Source organism: Falco punctatus (genome assembly GCF_963210335.1).
Source record: "Falco punctatus genome assembly, chromosome: 18".
In the NCBI taxonomy this organism is placed as follows: Eukaryota; Metazoa; Chordata; class Aves; order Falconiformes; family Falconidae; genus Falco; species Falco punctatus.
In genome coordinates, this window is record NC_137598.1 from 347,834 (window position 1) to 365,077 (window position 17,244).

At 69.2% G+C, this 17,244-nt stretch overlaps 3 protein-coding genes across 4 annotated transcripts; all 3 read right to left on the bottom strand.

Moving 5' to 3' along the window:
• Nucleotides 1-63: 63 nt before the first annotated feature.
• F11R (F11 receptor) lies at nt 64-5,613 on the bottom strand. The gene is made up of 9 exons (XM_080368545.1): nt 5,048-5,613; nt 2,967-3,023; nt 2,552-2,665; nt 2,315-2,458; nt 1,931-2,133; nt 1,752-1,854; nt 1,193-1,297; nt 858-1,109; nt 64-565 (listed from the first exon to the last, which is right to left on the bottom strand). Exons 1-8 carry the CDS (start codon nt 5,280-5,282, stop codon nt 1,096-1,098), a joined length of 975 nt encoding a protein of 324 aa, XP_080224671.1. The 5' UTR covers nt 5,283-5,613; the 3' UTR covers nt 64-565; nt 858-1,095.
• A 308-nt stretch (nt 5,614-5,921) lies between these two features.
• On the bottom strand, nt 5,922-10,621 carry USF1 (upstream transcription factor 1). 2 transcript variants are annotated; one of them, XM_080368549.1, is made up of 11 exons: nt 10,468-10,621; nt 9,480-9,549; nt 9,224-9,273; nt 8,848-8,960; nt 8,504-8,605; nt 8,233-8,425; nt 8,047-8,134; nt 7,754-7,812; nt 6,927-7,021; nt 6,703-6,831; nt 5,922-6,616 (listed from the first exon to the last, which is right to left on the bottom strand). In XM_080368549.1, the coding sequence occupies exons 2-11, from the start codon at nt 9,485-9,487 to the stop codon at nt 6,527-6,529; spliced, it is 927 nt and encodes a 308-aa protein (XP_080224675.1). In that variant the 5' UTR covers nt 9,488-9,549; nt 10,468-10,621; the 3' UTR covers nt 5,922-6,526. The 2 variants fall into 2 exon arrangements, with proteins under 2 accessions (XP_080224675.1, XP_080224674.1); XM_080368548.1 differs by having other exon boundaries at nt 8,848-8,966.
• A 297-nt stretch (nt 10,622-10,918) lies between these two features.
• Nucleotides 10,919-17,226, bottom strand: ARHGAP30 (Rho GTPase activating protein 30). Its single transcript, XM_080368535.1, has 12 exons — nt 16,975-17,226; nt 16,403-16,505; nt 15,111-15,255; nt 14,936-15,018; nt 14,748-14,855; nt 14,533-14,660; nt 14,293-14,446; nt 13,978-14,078; nt 13,789-13,866; nt 13,073-13,540; nt 12,795-12,997; nt 10,919-12,478 (listed from the first exon to the last, which is right to left on the bottom strand). Exons 1-12 carry the CDS (start codon nt 17,081-17,083, stop codon nt 11,003-11,005), a joined length of 3,156 nt encoding a protein of 1,051 aa, XP_080224661.1. The 5' UTR covers nt 17,084-17,226; the 3' UTR covers nt 10,919-11,002.
• Nucleotides 17,227-17,244: the final 18 nt, after the last annotated feature.

Here is a 17,244-nt window from a genome sequence, read left to right on the forward strand (position 1 = left end):
CAGGTGGGGGGGGCCAGAGCCGTCCCCAACCTGTGCTCCCCCCCAGCAAAGGGCACCAGGTGCTTGGTACAAAGACACAGGTTTATTTCCAGCAGCAACTACCCGCAGCCGTCACCCGCGGGCTCGGTCCGGTCCCCCCCCCGCCCCCATACTGGGCGGCAACTGGGACCACTGGGCAGCTGGGGTTGGCACTGGGGGAGATGTGCTCCCACCCCCCGGAACGGCCAGGGGGTGTAGGGTTATACCAGCCCCCATTGCAAACCTGTCCCCTCCGAGGACGTGGCTGAGAAACCCCCCCAGGGACACGGTGACATCCCCAAAGGGCAGCAGTCCCTCTGTGGGGGCACAGCCAGGACCCGGGTCCTGCTGGGGAGGGGACAGGAGACTGACCCCCCGCAAAAAAAACATCTGAAGTGACTGCAAAGGCACTGGGTGATACTTAAAAAACAACAACAAAAAAAAAAGTTAAAAATCACGGTGTAGCTACAGTAATTGGGGAGCATTTACAAGAGCTGGTGGCGCGGGAGCCTCACACCAGGAAGGAGGACGTCTGCTTGAATTCTCCCTGTGGGGAGAAGGGGGACATTAATGGTGGTGGGTGCAATGAGGGCCACAAGCGGGGAGCAGCTGGCTGGCTGTGCCACTGTCCCCAGGGAGGTCACAGTCCCCAAGGAGCCTGGCTTGCTCCAAGCAGGACAGGGACAAAGGATGCTGGGGACAGGGGTGGCACCTGCCAACCCATGGGGGCACTGGGGTCTCCGTTCACCCCCTTTGGGCACCCAGCTTTGCACACCCTGCTGGGAGGTGACGCAGCCTGGTGGCACTGTCACCACCCACCCGTCCCACCCCGTACTCACTTCGCTGCGGTGCGAGGGCTGGCTGTAAATCACCTTCTTGCCGGCGGTGCTGCGGAAGGCAAGGGTGGAAGATGTCACACTGCCCAGAGTCCCCCTCGTCCCCACCCCGGGCACCCGGTGACACCGCAGGCACCTTCCCAGCCCGCGGGCAGGGGCTAGTGGAGGGAGAGACCACCCCTCCCCGCTGGCAGAGGAAGAAGAGGCAGCCGGAAGGGAGGCAGCAGCATTACAGCTTCACTTACTCTTTTCTCTCTGAAATAAAACAGAACAGGGGGCTTAGGGAGGGGCGGGGGGCACCGGGGCGAGCGGCTCCAGGCGGCTGGCACGGTACTCACTGAAGAAGCCGCGGCTGTAGGCAAACCAGATGCCGAAGGCCACGAGCGCCAGCACCATCAGCAGCACCACGACTGCAGCCACGATGCCGCCCACATTGACTTCACCTGGAAAGAGGGACCAGGACGCTGGAGGGTGGCCGATGCCGGCACGGAAATCCCCAGCTTGGATCCCGCAGAAATCCCAGCGTGAAAGAGGCCGGAGCGAGCCCCCAGTCCAGCCTCTGCTCCAAGTGGGGCCGCAGCAAAGCTGGAACTGGTTCAGAGGGGGATCGGGCTGCCTGGTCGAGTTTTACACACCCCAAGGGCGGCTTTCCCCCTTCCCACCCCCCAGCATCGCTCCGAGGGCTTCTTTAACCCCGGGCTGTTGGAGACTACAGCAGTATCATTAACGTCACAGCTAATTAATGTCTTTGAACCTGGAAGGGCAGCATCGCCCTGCACTGGCACCCCCCAGAGCATGACCTGTGCCAGAAGCAGCCCAAGCAGAGCTCGAAAAAGCCCCACACTGGGGCCAGATGGGGGGACACCCATGGCACTGGTCTCTGCTGCTGTTCCTTACTGGCTTCCATGTGGACAACGGCCGATTTCTGCGGGGATCCCACGTTGTTCGTTGCCTCACAGTAGTAGTCGCCGGTATCGAAGCCACTGAGAGGCTCAAAGATCTGGATGGTAGCAGAGAGATGAGTGAGGGGTGGGGGAAGGCTGCGGGTCCCCACATCTGAAGCACCCGGCACTCACCAGCTCCCCCGTGGCGGGGTCCAGGGTATAGGAGGAGTTCCTGAAGGTCGGGCTGGTTTTGGGGTTGGGAGGCATCAGCATGCTGTCCTTGTACCAGCGGAAGGTGGGGGGCGGCGAGCCATCCGTCTCGGTACAGCGCAGCACGGCCTTGCTGCCGATGGTGGCCGAGGTGGGGACATGGGCCACCGGCTTGGCAGGCGGCACTGCAGGAGAGCATGGCATCAGGGCACGGCACAGCGGTGCCAGCATCCTCCCCGTGGCTGGCTGTCCCCACGTGATGGCAGGGACAGGGATGGGCTCAGCTACGGGGACGAGAAACGGGTCCTGGGGCAGCCAAGCCACACGGGGGCCAGGGAGGGCAGGGGGCTCAGGGGGCGGCCGCACCTTGGACGATGAGGTTCACCTCCGACTTGGCGATCTGGTTGCCGCTCCCCACCACCTCGCAGATGTACTTCCCTGTGTCCTCCCGCGTCACCGTGCTGAAGTGGATGACGTTGGGCGAGAACTGGACCCGGTTCTTGTACGAGTCTGCCAAGAAAGCGGAGACGGGGCTGGGAACCGGCCCCGACAGACGGACCGATGGGTGGGATGCCGCACACCAGGGGGTCCCCGGGGACATACCTGTCAGCTCCCCCCCGTAGTAGAAAAGCACCAGCGAGGAGCCCTTCTGGAACTTCCACTCGATGCGCGGGTTGCTCAAGCCGAACCGATACGCTGAGCAGGGGATGTCAGCAGCTGCCGGGGGAGAGCGGCACCGTGGGCGCATGCCGGCGCGCTGGAGCAGCAGCACGCTTGCGTCCCACTGTGGGCAGCAATCCGGGAAGCCCCAAACCCTCCCTGGTCCAGCCCCACATGGGAAATCCACCCCCGGCCCCAGGTGCTGTGCTCCCCAGGAGTCTGGGGACCCCGGGGTGAAGCCCATTTGCAGTGCTGAGGTGCCAGGGGCGGCCGCAGCTTGGCCATGGCCCACTGGTATATCGGGGCAGGGGGGACCGTCAGCGAGCTGGGGGTGCTGGGGCCGGAGCTGGGCACTCACGCTTATGTTCAGGCACTTCTCTGGTCTCAGAGGTGACCTGGGCTCCGACCAGGGACACTGCAGGGGGGAAAGGACACCATTAAGAAATCCAGAGGGGCCCCAGCGATGGCATAGAAGGAAGCAGGGGAAGCTGTGGCTGGGTCAGGGAGGTCACCAGGAGCCCCAAGGCAGCGGTGACGTTCCCCTGGCAGGGGTGATGGCATGTTGTGCTGTGCTGCCCGGCATGTCACAGCCCTGGGAGCCGGAAAATCTTGTCCTGCCTGCTCCTGGTGCTGCTTGTGCTGTCACGTCACCTCCTGCCCTGCCCAGTTTCTGCCTGGTTTCGCAGGAAACTGGCCGGGACGTTTCGCAACTCCCTGCCCTCTGCGCACACACACAGAGACACCCCCGCTTCTCCGCACATGCCCCGTCACAGCCCACACACGCGTGTCTCCTGCCCTTCCCGGCAGCTGTCACCACTGCCAGGCCGTGGCAGTGGCAGCACGGGCTGGTGCTGTTGGTCTGGTCCCAGCTGCTGGCCACATCCCTTGTCCTCAAGGCCGCTCAAAGCCGGCGCTTCCCAGCCTGGCCACCCCGGCTCCCAGTTCTGGGCCTGGGGAAGGCGGTGACGCCGGCCGGTGAGTCACGTCACGGGGGAAGGCGACCGGGAAGTGGCACGGCCTTGTCCCCAACCCACCTGCACCTTTGCACCGCAAACCGCTGCCAAGCGAAACCTGGGTGGGTAGGGGCAGAAATAGCGATTTTGGAGGGAAAACGGTGGGGGAACGGGGCATCTGGTGTCCGCGGGCAAAGGGCGCTTCCCAGCGCGGGGCCTGGCACCACTCCTGATGGCCGGCGCGGTGGCACAGCGCTAGCTGGGAATGCCATCGGACCCCCACACAGCCGTGCCACGGACCGTACCACAGCGCAGCAAGGAGGGGAAAAGGATCTGGGGGTTGTCTGGGCGGATTTGGGGCAGAAACAGCGGAAAGGTGCCATCCCAGCAGCTTCGTGAGACCATCGTGGGGGTGCTCGGGGGGAGCCGGGCAGGCTGCCGGGGGGGTGCTGCCGCCAGGACACAGGCGCTGCCAGCTCCAGGTCCGAATCAGCTGGGATGGGGTTAACCCCAGCCCACTCCAGGATTGTTCCAGCACAATGGAGGGACGTCAGGGCCGACAGGAAGGCCACCACCAGCCCAGCCCGTGAGCCTGCGATGATGAACCCTGTAACTTCGGCCGTCGGTGACCCCGGCTGCTCCTTAACCTGGGGCGGGGGGCATGTCCCGATGCCTGCCCTGTGGGGAGTGGGACCGGGACACCCCACCACCGCCGGCGGGGGTTCACCGGAGCCCGTGACACAGGGAAAGCCGTCAGCCCTCGGCCGGGATGTTTTCCCACAGCAGGTTTCCGGGAAGCGGCTGCATCCGTACCCCTGGCCCCGCCGAGCCGCCGGTACCCTGAAGCCCCCCCCCTCCCAAATTACCAGGTGTCGGGGACAAGCGATGATGGGTCGGTGGGAACAGAGGTGCCAGGATGGAGTCGGTGACACCAGCACAGCTCTTGCCCCACGTCTGGCCAAAAGCAGGGGCCAGCTCCTGCCCGCCCATCGGGCTCAGCCGGGCGTCACGGCCACGGGGGCCTTTGGGGGGTCTCGGGGCCGGCGACCCCTCCCCGGTGGGGTGACCCGGGTGGTGAAAAACTTGTGCACCCATAAAATCAACCACGAACCGTAAATAACGGGGCAGCGGCGGCTCCGGGCTCTAACGGCGCCCCCCCGCCGCCCCGGGGCGAGAGGTCCCGCGGGAGGCGGGCGGGCACGGCCGTGTTATTAATAGCCCGTTATCGCGGTGTACGGCGGCACCGGGGCCCCCCCGTGACCTGCCCCCCGCCCGGGAACAAAGCGGGACACACGGCGCTGGCTCCGGGGCTGCCACCGCCCGGTACCGGGACCCTTTCCAGGCAGCCCACTGCCGTCTCCGGACACCGACCCGCGGCCCCCCGGTACCGCCACCGCCCCGGCGCCCCCAGAGCGACCCGCGGCCCCCCGGTACCGCCACTGCCCCGTTGTCCAGGCACCTCGTGGCCGCCCCCCCGGGCACTCACCGGCCGCCGCACCGAGCACCAGCAGGACCGGGGCCCGGGGCCCGGGGCCGTCCCGCCGCGCCGCTCCCGCCATGACCGCCGCCGCCGCCGCCGCACTGCGCGCCCCGCCCGGCCCAGGTGTGGCCCCGCCCCGCCCAGGTGGGCCCCGCCCACCCGGCCCGCCCACGGGGGCTGGGCCAACCCGGGACTGCCCCTCCGCCAGGTGCTGGGCAACACCGCCCCTGCCCCTGCCCATTGGCCGCGCCGCCTGTCAACTCGGCCAAAGGGCCCGGCCCGCTCCAGCGACTGGCCGGCTCGGCCCCGCAACGCCGCCTCGATTGGCTGAGGCGAAGGCGCCGCGCGCGCGACAGGTGTGGAGAAAGCGAGGCTCACCGGCCAATCAGGGAAAGACTTTAACTTCTGGCCAATGGGCGCGCTCTGCGTCCCTCATGGCGGCCCTCGGGCGGGACCCGGGCGCTGCCATAGCGACGGGACCCGCGGCCTCCTCCGGCCCCGACGGGCTCCCAGCACGCCCCCAGTGTTCCCAGCGCACCTCCGCACCCCCCACGCTCCCCTGCTCCCACGGAGCCATCGTGGCACCGCGCTGTCACACCACGACATCACAGCACGGTGACATCATGCCAGTGACACCGCAGGGACACGAAGTCCCATCCCAGGGGTGGGGGGCTCAGCCGGGAATAGGGGGGCCGGAGGCAGAAGGGGCCGGGGGTCTCTGGGTGCCCCCGGCCCCATGGCAGAGGGTCCCATGGGTGCTGCAAGGTGGCTGGGGGGGGGAAAAGGGCAGATTCGGGGTTGCTGGGAGCCCCCACAACGCCTGGGGGGGGCGTGGGGTGCTGGAGTGGGTGAAAGGAGGGGGAATAAATTGTAGGACCTGGAAAAACAAATCACTATTTTTATTTATTTTCGCTTTTTAAAGTCATAGTTTTAAAAAAAAGTCTGGCCCCACTAGGCCGGGCCAGCCACAGCGGGCAGGGAGGGGGGGGGCCACAGCACCCCAGGACCCCCCGCACCCCCAGCGGGTGCCCGAGGCCGGCAGGGAGGGGCAAGAGTCGCCACAGCCCCCCCCCCCGAGGGGACAGTCCCCCGGGGAGGGTGGGCCCCGTGGGAGCAGGGGGCGTCGTGGGCGCAGGTGGGGGGCCAGGAGACTGAGGCAGTGCTGGGGGGGCAGCGGGGCCGGCGCCCGCCTGGCCGAGAGCGTGTGCACGAAGCGCTGGGGGGGGGGGGGGGGGGGGGGGGGGGGGGGAGGGGACAGGGGATGGGACCAGGGGGAGCACGGGGACCCCCAGGGACATGGGGTGGGGGCAAAGGGTTGGGATGGGAGAGGTGGTGGTGGGGACGGGGCAGGGGGCACAAACCAAATGGGAGGGTCCTCATGTCACGCCGGGGAGGTGCTCGCTGCCGGGGGGGTTAGGCAGGGGGGGTTAGGCGTAGGGGGGGTGACCCCCGGCCCCCCGCCAGGCCCCATCCCCGCCGTCCCCGTCAGTGGCTATCATTCTTGATGACTATCTCCACGCCGTGCTGGCGGAGCTGCGCCCGCAGGATCAGGTTCTTGTTCTTCAGATCCTCCACCTGACGCAGGACACAGGTGCTGGGGGGACAAGGGCGAGCACAGAAACCCCCCAGCACCCCCGAAGGGCCCCCCCCCCACGCCTCACCTGCTGCCGCAACACCTCGTTGTCCATCTGGAGCTGGTCGAGGCCCTGCAGCTCCTCAGAGAGGCGGTGGTTGCTCTGCCGCAGCTCCTGGATGTAGTCGCAGGCTTTGGAGAGGATCCCACCCTTGCTCTGGGCGGGGGAACACGGCAGGCAGGTGAGGCCAGGGGGCACTGGCACCCCTCGAGCCTCTCCCAAGCCCCGCAGCCCCCCAGGGGGTCACCTACCTGTCCCGACTTGGTGTTCTCCATGGAGCAGTCGGGGATGATCTTGGAGAGCTGCACGATCCAGTTGTTGATCTTGTCCCTGCGCCGGCGCTCCACTGCGAGGCGGAGTGGGGGGAGCATCAGCACCATCGCAAGACCCCCAAGCAGGCACCCGAGCCTCATGCCAGGGCCCCAGATCCTCAGCCCGGCATCCCCCCCCGCTCCAAACCAGCTCCCTCCTCTGTGGGGCTGGGGGTCACCATCCCTGACTGCGCCGAGCCCGGCCCCCCCAGGAAAGGGGCAGGCGTGGTGGGCAGGGACGGATCCTGCCCGGCTCACCCCCCCCAGCACCAGCCCCCTGGGAAAGCACCCAAACGGCCCGAGCTCTGCCCACGCCTGGGGGGCAAGGACAGGACCGCCAGTTTTTTTGGTAAAACCGGGCTGACACCCCGTTTTGGCATCTCTGAGGAGCCGTTTCTGAAGCCGGAGGAGGGAGAACACTGCCCAGCACTTCCAGGGCCGCCTGTGCCGTCTCCTCCTGGCCCGGGATGGCAGAGCCAGGGGCCGCCTGGGTGCCTTACCTGGGTGTGCTCGAGCTCCCCGAGGTTTGAGCTTAATCCTGCGAGCTCTGGCTTCCCCTGCTGCTGCTAATTACAGCTCTCCCCAAAAAGGTTTTTACCCTTAACTGACAAGAGCTTTATGAAACGTCCTTAAGATCTTTTCCATCTAGGAGGTGGGAACAGACAGCGTTAACCCAGGGATGGCTCAGCTCCCCACGCTGCTGCACGCCACAGCCCCCCCACCCCGCACCAAGGATGGGATGATCCCCCCCACCCTGCTGCCCACACCTTCGTTGTGCTGCGCCCGGCGCTTCTCATCCCGGGTGGCCCGTGGTGCCTCCGACTTCCTGTGGGAAGAGCAGCAGCGTCGGTCCCGGTGACACCGGCAGGGATCCGGCTGCGTGCCAGCCTCCCTGTGCCAGCACGGGGGATGCCTCACTCCTGCTCCCACAGCAGGTGGGGGTGACCCACTGCTGGACCACCAGAACATCCCTCCTTTTGGTTGCACCGGTGTTGGCGCAGCAAAGGGCAGCTGTGACACGCCGGTGCTCGGGGGGGCTGGGGAGGGGTCCGGTACTCACGGGGAGTAGGGGTGGGCGCGGGGGGCGATGGACCTCTGCACTCCGCCCTGCAGCACCTCCTGGGGTGACATCATCACGAAGAATTGCCCTGAACGGCCCAAAATGAGAGAGGGGATCAGGTGGGGAGCACCCCGACAGGCCCCACGAGGAACAGGGACATGACGCCCCTCCCCGCGATGGCCGTACCTGTGGGGGTGGGCTGCCCCAGGAGGGCCTCTGAGTTCTGCGTGGTGACAACAGCGGTGGCTGTGGTCCCCGCGCCGGCAGAGGTGCTGGTGTCAGCCACGGCCGTGGTGGGGAAATAGGTGTAATGAGTCTCGGTGGCCGTGGCCTCAGTCTCCACCGCATCCTCACTGGTGAAGGCGCCCTGGATGACAGCCTGGAGGGGAGGGACAACAGCGGGTGCTCGCGTCCAGCCAAGGCGATGGTCCTGCTCCCATCCGGCACCAGCACCCACCTGAGTCATGGACTGGGTGGCGGGGTAGCCGCTGATGGCGCTGGTGCCCTCTGTCTGTCCGTCCAGCTGTCCGTCGGCCACTTGGATCACCCTGTACATCACCTACCGAGAGAGCCGCGGCTGCGGGAACGGGCGGCGAGGCAGCGGCTCAGCCTGCCCAGGGCCAACCCCAGCACCCAACGCACCCAGTGCCGGACCAACCCCTGGCGCTTCCCTCCCCGCACCCCCTCTGGCTGCGACACCAGCGGGTGCTCCAGCAGAGCTGAACCCCACTTGGACCCCAAAAAGCCTCCCAGCCCCTCGGCATTCCGTCCAGAGGGAACCCAGCTGGAGGGTCTGCGTACCTGCGTCCCGCCGTTCTCTGTGCGAAAGACATACTTGATGTTGGGGTCAGGGAAGGTGGCCGCGGACTGGATGCTGGCAATGGCGACGCTGGTGGGATCCTCACCTGTGGCCACTGCACCTTAAGGCAAGAAGAGGGGGGGCGGGAAGCCCATGACGGGAAGGGGCCAGGGCGAGGGCTCCCCACGCTGCCAAGGGACCTCAGCGCCGTACCCTCTCCCAGGGGCAAGAACAGGGTGTGGCATTGTCACAGCACGTGCCTCCAGCCACGAGGCGCCAGTTGCTGGGTCTAAACTGGGCCCAGCTGGGGCTTCGGGCTTCCTTGTGGGGCAGCCTGAGCCCCAAGGCCCCCCAGCGTGGAGAGGGGTCCCCACTCACCTTCCTGGATTTGCACCGTTCCCTCTTCTGTCTCGGCTGCTTTCTGCTGCCTACAAGGGCGAGGGGAGGTGGGTGAGGGCTGGGATCCCCCACCGCCACGGAGCCAGGACCACCCAGCCACCCCCCAGCCCCCTCAGCAGCACCAGCCCGGTGTCAGCCCGGCCGGCCTCGTCACCGCGGTAAAGCCCAGATGTGAGGCGGGCACCGGCGAGCAGATCGGTGGGTCCGGCAGGGTCGCGGTGCCCCCGGCACTCACCCCTTCATCGCTCCGCTCCGACAGGCATCAGCGGGGCAGTCGCAGATGAAGCCTCCCGGCCTTCACAGCCCTGCGGGGAGAGGGGGGCTCAGGGGCGCGCCCCAGCCTCCCCCTCCCGCCCGGGACCTGCCGCTCTGCGCCGCAGCGGAACCGGCGCCAGCCCGGGAGGGACATCCCCCCGCTGTCACTGGCGCCCGGGAGCGAGGACCGGGCCCCGGGGCAGGCGTGCAGGGTCCCGGTGGTCTCGGCAGTCCCGGCCCCACAGCCGCACACCGGCCGCCGCGCTCGGGCGCCCCCGCCCCGGTCCCGCCCCGCGGGTGACACGGCTGTCCCCGCAGGCACCGGCCACCCCGCGCTGCGGGGACGCTGGGGCTCGGCCTGTGCCGGGGACCCCGAGGGCGGCCGCCGCCACCCGGCTCCCCCCGGTCCTTTGTCACCCGGCGGCGGCCGCCGCGGCAGCCGGGACCGGGGGCACCGACGGCGGCGGCGCCCCCCCCCCGCCCCAAGCCCGCCGCGGGGTTCGGCCCCGCGTACCCTCCGCCCAGCCACGGCACCGGGTCCCCCGCCACGGCGGGCGCGCCTCCCCCGGCACTCGGTACCCCCGCGCCGGGCCGGGAAACGGGGGTGTCAGGTGCGGGGGCGCGGCGGGCCGGCCCTCCCGGGGGTGACAGGGCCGGGCCGGGCCGGCAACAGCGCGGCTGACAGGCTGGGCAGGGCCCGGCCGCGGTGACAGGCCCGGGGGAGGGCGGCGGGAGGCGGCGGATACCGGGGCCCGGGGGAGGGAGAGGGGGGGCCCGCGCCCCGCCGGGAGCAGCGGCGGATGGGCCCGGGGGCCGCGGCCGGGCCCGCGCCCACCGACGGCCGCCACCGCGCCCGAGCCCCGCGACCCGCGGGCGGGGGAAAGGGGGGAGGCTGCCTGGCCCGGCCCTTGTCGCCGCCCCCGGCCCCACGCAGCCCCCGGCCCCGGCCCCGCCGCCCCCGCCGTTACCTCGCTGCGCCGGGCCGCCCTGCGCGCGCTCGGCCCCTTGTCTCGCCATGGAGCTCCGCACATGCGCACGGCGCCGCCGCCCCGCCATGACGGGCCCGGGCGGAAGCGCGCCCCGCGTCCACCCCCGCCGCCATCTTGGGCAGGGGCGCCGCGTAGCGCAGTGCGCCGCCGCCGCCGCCATCTTGGCGCCGGGCACGGCCTCCCCGCCCCTCCCCGCCGGCGCCATCTCAGTGCGTGCCGGCCTCGCGGGCGCCATCTTAGACGGCGAAGCGCGGCGCTTCTGCCCGGCGCCATCTTGGATGAGGGCAGCGCCATTTTGGGGGCGGGCATCGCGCCCCGCTCCTCACACCCCGCTCGCCGCCGCCTCGGGGGCAAGGAGCCCCCCCCCCGGCCCTGCCCGGGCCCACTCGGGGCGCTGCCATGTTGCGTTGAAGGAGGTCACAGCAGTGCACAAAGCCCATCGTTGCCTTTATTAAGCCCGTGCCCCCCTCCCCGGCAGGAGCACGGACGCCTACCTGCCGCCCTTCCCCAGAGCTCAGCGCTCACCCGCTGCCCCCTCAGCGCCCACCGGCTGTTGCAGCTGCGACAGCGCCGCCCCCTCCACCTGTGCTGCCGGCCTGGCCAGGCCCAGCCGGCTCCTCCCCGGCGCCTCGCCCTCAGGGGCCGCCATGCAGCTGAGGGGCCGCAGGAGCCGCGGCCTCAGGGGGGCCTGGTGGAAGGGCAGGGCCTTGGGGGCGGCAGGCACCAGCTCCCCCCCGCCGTAGGTCTGGATCCTCCTCACGGGCGCCTGGGCGAGCTGCTGCTCGGCAGCCATGGCCACCGCCGCGTCAAATGAGATGCTGCCGCCCTCCCGCCAGCCTGCTCTCCTCGCCCCCGCCGCTGCTTCGCCAGCCCCGGGCTGCTGGGGGGACCCCTCCGGCGCCGTGGGGCGGGGGAGCTGCTGGGGCAGGGGGGCTGCATCCCCTGCCGTGGCCAGGGCTGCGCCGTCGGCCAGGGGCGCGCAGGGCTGCAGGGCAGGGGGGACCTTGGCAAACTGCGGCTTGGGTGGCACGACGGGCACCGAGCGGGCCTGCTGCACCCTGACCGTGCGGGCAGCCAGGCGCACCGGGGCGCTGCCGTCGCGGCGCAGCACAGCCGCGGGCTCAGCGTGCCCCAGCCCCCCGGGGGGCTCGGCCCGGCCCAGCTGTGGGCCCTCAGGGGGGGCGCCACACAGCTCCGGGGCCGAGGCGGAGAGCGAGGAGGACCTGGGGCTGCCCCCTGGGGTGGCACTGGTCCCTGCCGCGCTGGCCGCAGGCAGTGGGAGAGCCTCAGGGACAGGCCCCGGGCATGGGGGCTGCTCTGGCTCCTCGGGGGGCTCCTCTAGGGAGGAGGTTGGAGGGGACGCCGGAAAAAGCTGGGGTTTGTCCTCCTCAGGCTCCTCTGAGGTGGGGGGACCAGAGCCAGCTCCATCCTCTTCGACTTCCCCAGCCGATGTGTCGGGAACCAGCCCTGCTCCCACATGGCTGCCAACTCCTCCGGCCTCCTCCTCCGGGCTGGCTTCAGTGTTGGAGTCAGTTCTGCTGGGGCTGGAGCCACTGTCCGCAGCCCCCTCCCCTCCGCTCCCCTCCCCTGGGGGCTGCCCAGTGCCTGGTGCCCCCACCTCTGCTGGCACCCCAGCAGGGTCCCCGGGGTGCTCCCCCTCACCCGGAGCATCCTCCTCCACGGGGCATGTCCCTGCCGGCCCCGGCGCTGGAGACTTGTCCTGTGGCACGACGGTGCTGTCAGCACTGGGTTGGGGCGGTGATGTGGTCGCTGGGGCCGTACCCTCGCCTGGCAGCTGGTTGAGGGGCTCCAGTGACGCCACCAGCGGGCTGAGGTCATCGTGGGCGCTGAGGAACATGTCATCCGAGTCAGTATCCCCGGCAGGGTCCTCGGCGTCGGAGCCGCTGGGAGCCATGAAGAACATCTCCTCATCCATGCACTCCTCGATGGAGAGGTAGCTGGCGGGCTGCTCCACAGGGGGCTCCCCTGGCTGGGGACGGGGATGGGCGGGATGGTGACGGCCACGCCGGAGACCCCCCCCCAGCCCCACCTGGGTGTGGAGCACTGCATGGCCCCGAGATCCTGTGCTGGGGCGGGAGGGGGTGATGCCACCCTGTTCCCCATCATCCAACACCATATCCCACATCCCCACCCCCTCCCCACCATACCCCAGCCCAGCCCCGTCCCCTCCATCCCCACTGCACCCCCTCTGTCCCCACCCTGACAGGGACAGACGGGTGACCCTCTGCCTGCCCCCAGCCCTCCCACCCCGCCCCCAAAGCGTGGCGACGGCGCTGTCGGCTCACGTTCATGAACCCGCTCTCCATCCCCTCCTCGATGGCCGGGAACCCCGCGCCGTCTCCGGGGCCAGTGTCCGGCAGCAGGGACCGTGCCGCTGGCTCCATGTCCCCGACGCCCTCCAGCCACGTCTCCTGGCTGTCCAGGAAGGCGAAGGAGTCCCGCAGCTCCAGGGAGAGCCGGGTCTCCTCTGCGTCCGCCTTCTCCTCCCCTGTGGAAGGAGACAGAGGGGACTGAGCCCGGTGCCCCCCGGCGCCCCGGGGGTCCCGCAGCGGCTGCTTCTCACCACTGTGGTGCTCCGGTGCCTCGGGCTCCCCAGCTGAGCAGCGGGGGGGCGGCGGGGGGCTGGCGGGCAGCTCTCTGCCCACGGCCGCCTGGGCCAGCGCTGGGCACGGCAGCCCCCGCGTCAGGCGGGAGAGGTTGGAGGTGATGTGGAAGGGGACGGTGACGGAGAAGGGGCCAGAGATGTGGACCCCCGCACACTTCTCGGCACGGCTGCGGGTGGTCTTGGGTGAGCGGCCGGGGGCCACCAGTGAGGCCTGGCCGGCTTTGGGGGTGGTGGGCTCTGACTTGGTGCTGCTTTCACCCTCTGACTCAGGGCCCCGCTGCTCCTCCTTCCCCTTCAGCTTGTCCTCCAGACTCTCGTCCAGCTCAGGGCAGCTCTCCGGTGGCGACGGGCAGGTGTCGAAGCTCTCCCGGCGCTGCAGTGGCTGCTTCACTGACCGCTTCTTGCTCAGCCGAGGGTCATCTGCACCTGGCGGGGAGGAAGAGTCAGGGCATGGAGGTGGCCCCTGTCCCCAGACCTCCCCGCGCTGGGGACCTGGCTGGTCAGCACCATGGGAGCTGCTGAGCTGGGGGACCATCCCCGCTCTGCCCTCTTCCATCCCTGTGCTGTGCCCTCCGTCCCCATCCGTGTCCCCTCCATCCCCAGCCCTGTCCTGATGATCCCGCCTTGGGGACAGGGACAGTTCCCACGGGAGCACCGCAGCGCACCCCTCTCACCGTCACTGGCGAAGGGGACGGAGCTGAGCGAGTCCATGCTCTTGGCTGGCCGCAAGCTCACTTTACTGCACTTGTCATCTGAGGGTGGGGGACAGGAGAAGGGGAATTTGGGTTTGGGGACACATCGTCCCCCGAGCGTGGGGTCCCTCCCTCTGGCCCCTGTGGTGGGGATGCACCAGGGGTCCCCACCTTTCTCCTCTGTCTTCACCAGCTTGCGCTTGGCCTCGTGGCTGGAGCGGCCCAGGTTGAAGATGGACCTCCACTTCTTGGCCTTGAGGGACCCCTTCCTCCTGTGGGACCCCAGGGTGTCAGGGGCGGCGGGCACACGTGCGTGCAAGGAGCACACGCGGTGCCTTTGGACACATGCAAGAGCTCGTGCACGCCTACAGGCGTAAGTGCAAGAGAGCGTGTGCCCACGCTTGTGTGTGTAAGAACACGCGTGCACTGCCCAGGCCGTGGGGGTCGCCGTGGGGTCCCTGGGGAGGGGGTGGCAGCAGGTCCCACCTGTGGTCGCTGAGCTCAATGATGGTGTGGTAGGGCCGGATTGGGGGGGGCCCGTCGCCCTGGCTGAGCACGGCCGGCACATGGTACGGCGGGGGCTGCCCATCCCCCGGCCCCCCCCCGCCTAGCAGCAGGGATCGCCGGGAGGACTCGCCACCTGCGGGCCACCAGGACAGGGCGTTAGGCTCGCACCGGGGGCCCCCCGTTGCCACGTGTGTGTCCCCAGCCCAGGCCAGGCCATACCACGGAGAGGCGCGTCCCCGAAGAGCTGCTCGACGTGGGTGAGGATGAACTCCACCACAATGGACTGGACCCGCACCTCCATGAACGCTGCCGTGCCGTTGAACCCTGTCGCCTCAATGTCCTTTGACCTGCCGCGGGGACACCAGGGGGGTCTCTCTCAGGCTCCCCCCAAGGAAAGGGGGGATGCTCATCACCCCCTGTGCCCCAGCGCTCACCGCAGCAGGTTGGGCGCCCAGACGATAGCCAGGTTCCTGGCGTGCATGTTGGTCTGGCTGCTGTAGGACGCCATGTGCAGGAGGTGCCTCATCAGGAACTCCAGCGTCCTGCGGGCACCAGGGTGCATCAGGGACAGTGGTGCCCACGGGGGACACTGGCTTTGGGGTTCTGCCCCGCACCCCCTTACCTGTAGTGGGGCACCGGCAGCTCCTTCAGCACCTCCTTGATCTTCACCAGGCGAGCCTCCTCCATCTGGATAGCCACCGCGTCCTGCCGGGGGGACGAGGATGAGGTGACAAGTGCCGGCCACCTCCTGGGGTTGGGGACAGGTAGCAGCACCAGGGCAGGGGCAGGACACTCACGGAAAATTTGTCATAGAGCTGGTAGGTGAGGAGAGGGTTGGGGAGCTCGCGGAAGTACGCCTTGCAGAGGGAGCTGACGCAGTGGATGTCCTGCAGGTAGACGTCCTTCTGCAGGTCGGGGCAGCGGTCGCTGTCGAACTCCTGCCTGCGAGCGAGGTGGCCGGCTTGGCGTGGGGGGCGGCCACGTGGATCCCTCCCCGGCCCTGCTTGGGGGATTTCCACTAGGGTGGGCTGGGCCGTGTCCCCGTGGCGGTGGGGAGGGTGTCTGGGCCGGTCCCCGCAGAGCTGGGGGGATGCACAAGGACCGTGGTGGGACCCGACGCAGCCCCAAGGGGTGGGCTCGTCAGCCAGGTCCTGCTGCTGGGGACTGGGGGATGCTGCGGGTGCCCGGGACACGAGGAGGTGGGGAGCACAGGGGGTACAAGGATACCGGGGATGTGGGGGTGCTGGGGACGTTGCAGACCCTGGGGACACTGGCAGTGCTGGGGTTCCTGGGGACATGGGAAAAGGGGAGGAAAGAAGCACTCGAGGGAAGAACCGAGAGAGCAAAGGAGTGAAAAACACCTGAACCAAATGTGGAAAGAATGAAAGACAAAAAGAAAGAAAGAATTAAAAAGAAAATAAATGGGGGGGGGGGGGGGGCGGGACGGGGAAAGGAAGAAAAGGAGCAAGTGGAAGAAGGGCTGAAGTGGCAAGGGCAGGATGGAGCTGGGAGCTGCGGGGGGGCAGGATGGGGAAGGAAGGGGCTGCGGAGCGCCCGAGGGGCCGGGGGGCTGGATCCAGCCGACTCAGCGCCGGGGTCGGCTTCTGCACAGGCTGTGGCCCATCCTCCCCCTCCTGTCCCTGTTGCCCGGCTGGTCCCGTCCCCGTCCCAGTTGTCCTTCCTGCGTGGTCCCAGCCTTGTCCCACCCCATCGCCCTCCTGTCGTGTTCCTGTCTGGTCCCATCTCATCCCGCCCTGGCTCTGTCCCGCCTCCATCCCACCGATCTCACGTCCAGCCTGGCTGGTCCCATCTCATCTCATCCTCATTTCCACCCTTTCTGGTCCCACCTCCCTCCTGTCCTCTTCCCAATCTCCATCCCACCTGGTCCCAGCTCTGTCCCCTCCCCACCTCCCTCCCTTCCCATGTCCCAGCAGCACCCACCTCCACCCTGTCTGCTCCCATCTCCATCCTATCCCTCTCTTCCAGCCATCTCCCTCCTGTTTGATCCTGCCTGGTTTCCATCCCCGTCCCACCTGCTCCCATCTCCATCCCGTCCAGCCCCCTCCCATCCCCGCCCCACCGCGCTCACCGCAGCCGCTGGATGTTGGAGGAGACGCCCGAGAGGCGGTAGATGCCGTCCACCACCCCATGCTGCTCCACGAACTTGGTGCAGCTCCTCAGCACCTGGGGCACTGCAGGATGGGACCCCAGGTCCGCCACCGCCCACCTCCCCCCAGCCCCACCTCCACTCCTGTCGGGAGTCGAGGGCGTCAGAGTAGAGCAGGGCCACCCACCCCCCAGGGACCTGGTGACAGGGTCTCCCTGGGGTGGCCGGTCCCCACACCAGGCACATCCCGGCAGACTGGAGCCACTGAGTCCCCAGGGCTGTGGCCACCCCTCTGTCCCCTCGGGGTCGCAGTGGGGCTCCCAGATTGGAGCCGTGCAGAGACACCAGGACCCCCCAGATCTCGGAGGGGCCTCGCCGGGAGGCGCCCGGCTGCAGCGCTTGCTCAATGGCTGGTGATGCAACTCCGTGGGGTGAGTCACCCCGGTCCCTTCCCTGCGGCACCGCTGGGCACCCTCCTGCCTTCTGGCAGCCACGGGCACGACCCCTGGCTGGGGGGCTCAGCGGGCGGCGGGGTGCGGGCGGTGGGCGCTTACCGTCCTGCCCTGACTGCTGGAGATGCTCCAGGAGGTCGCAGCCGAAGACCCGCTCCTTGGTGCCGCCCTTGCGCCTCGCCTTCTGCCGGGCCTTCAGCGCCAGCGACATGGAGGCGGCGCGGACCCCTGGCAGCGGGGTCAGGCCCTGCCCATGGCCCGAGCGCCCCAAGGCCCACGGAAGCAGCCCCCGGGGGGGAGCGCGGCAGCCCGGGGGGCCCCGGCACAGCCTCGAGGCCTGGGGCGTCCGCCAGCGGCAGCAGGAAGGCGGTG

Excerpts from the sequence above, each read along its gene's own strand:
- F11R (XM_080368545.1), bottom strand. The coding sequence starts at position 5,282 with ATGGGCAGGGGCAGGGGCGGTGTTGCCCAGCACCTGGCGGAGGGGCAG. Across the intron at positions 3,024-5,047 it reads GGTGCTCGGTGCGGCGGCCG|TGTCCCTGGTCGGAGCCCAG; the intron begins GTGAGTGCCCGG and ends TCCCCCCTGCAG. Across the intron at positions 1,298-1,751 it reads CGTTGTCCACATGGAAGCCA|GTGAAGTCAATGTGGGCGGC; the intron begins GTAAGGAACAGC and ends CCCTCTTTCCAG.
- USF1 (XM_080368548.1), bottom strand. Across the intron at positions 8,135-8,232 it reads GGGGCAGCCCACCCCCACAG|GGCAATTCTTCGTGATGATG; the intron begins GTACGGCCATCG and ends TGGGCCGTTCAG. Across the intron at positions 7,022-7,753 it reads CCGGGCGCAGCACAACGAAG|TGGAGCGCCGGCGCAGGGAC; the intron begins GTGTGGGCAGCA and ends TCCGCCTCGCAG.
- ARHGAP30 (XM_080368535.1), bottom strand. The coding sequence starts at position 17,083 with ATGTCGCTGGCGCTGAAGGCCCGGCAGAAGGCGAGGCGCAAGGGCGGC. Across the intron at positions 15,256-16,402 it reads TCCAACATCCAGCGGCTGCG|GCAGGAGTTCGACAGCGACC; the intron begins GTGAGCGCGGTG and ends CCTCGCTCGCAG. Across the intron at positions 13,867-13,977 it reads GGTGAAGACAGAGGAGAAAG|ATGACAAGTGCAGTAAAGTG; the intron begins GTGGGGACCCCT and ends CCCCACCCTCAG.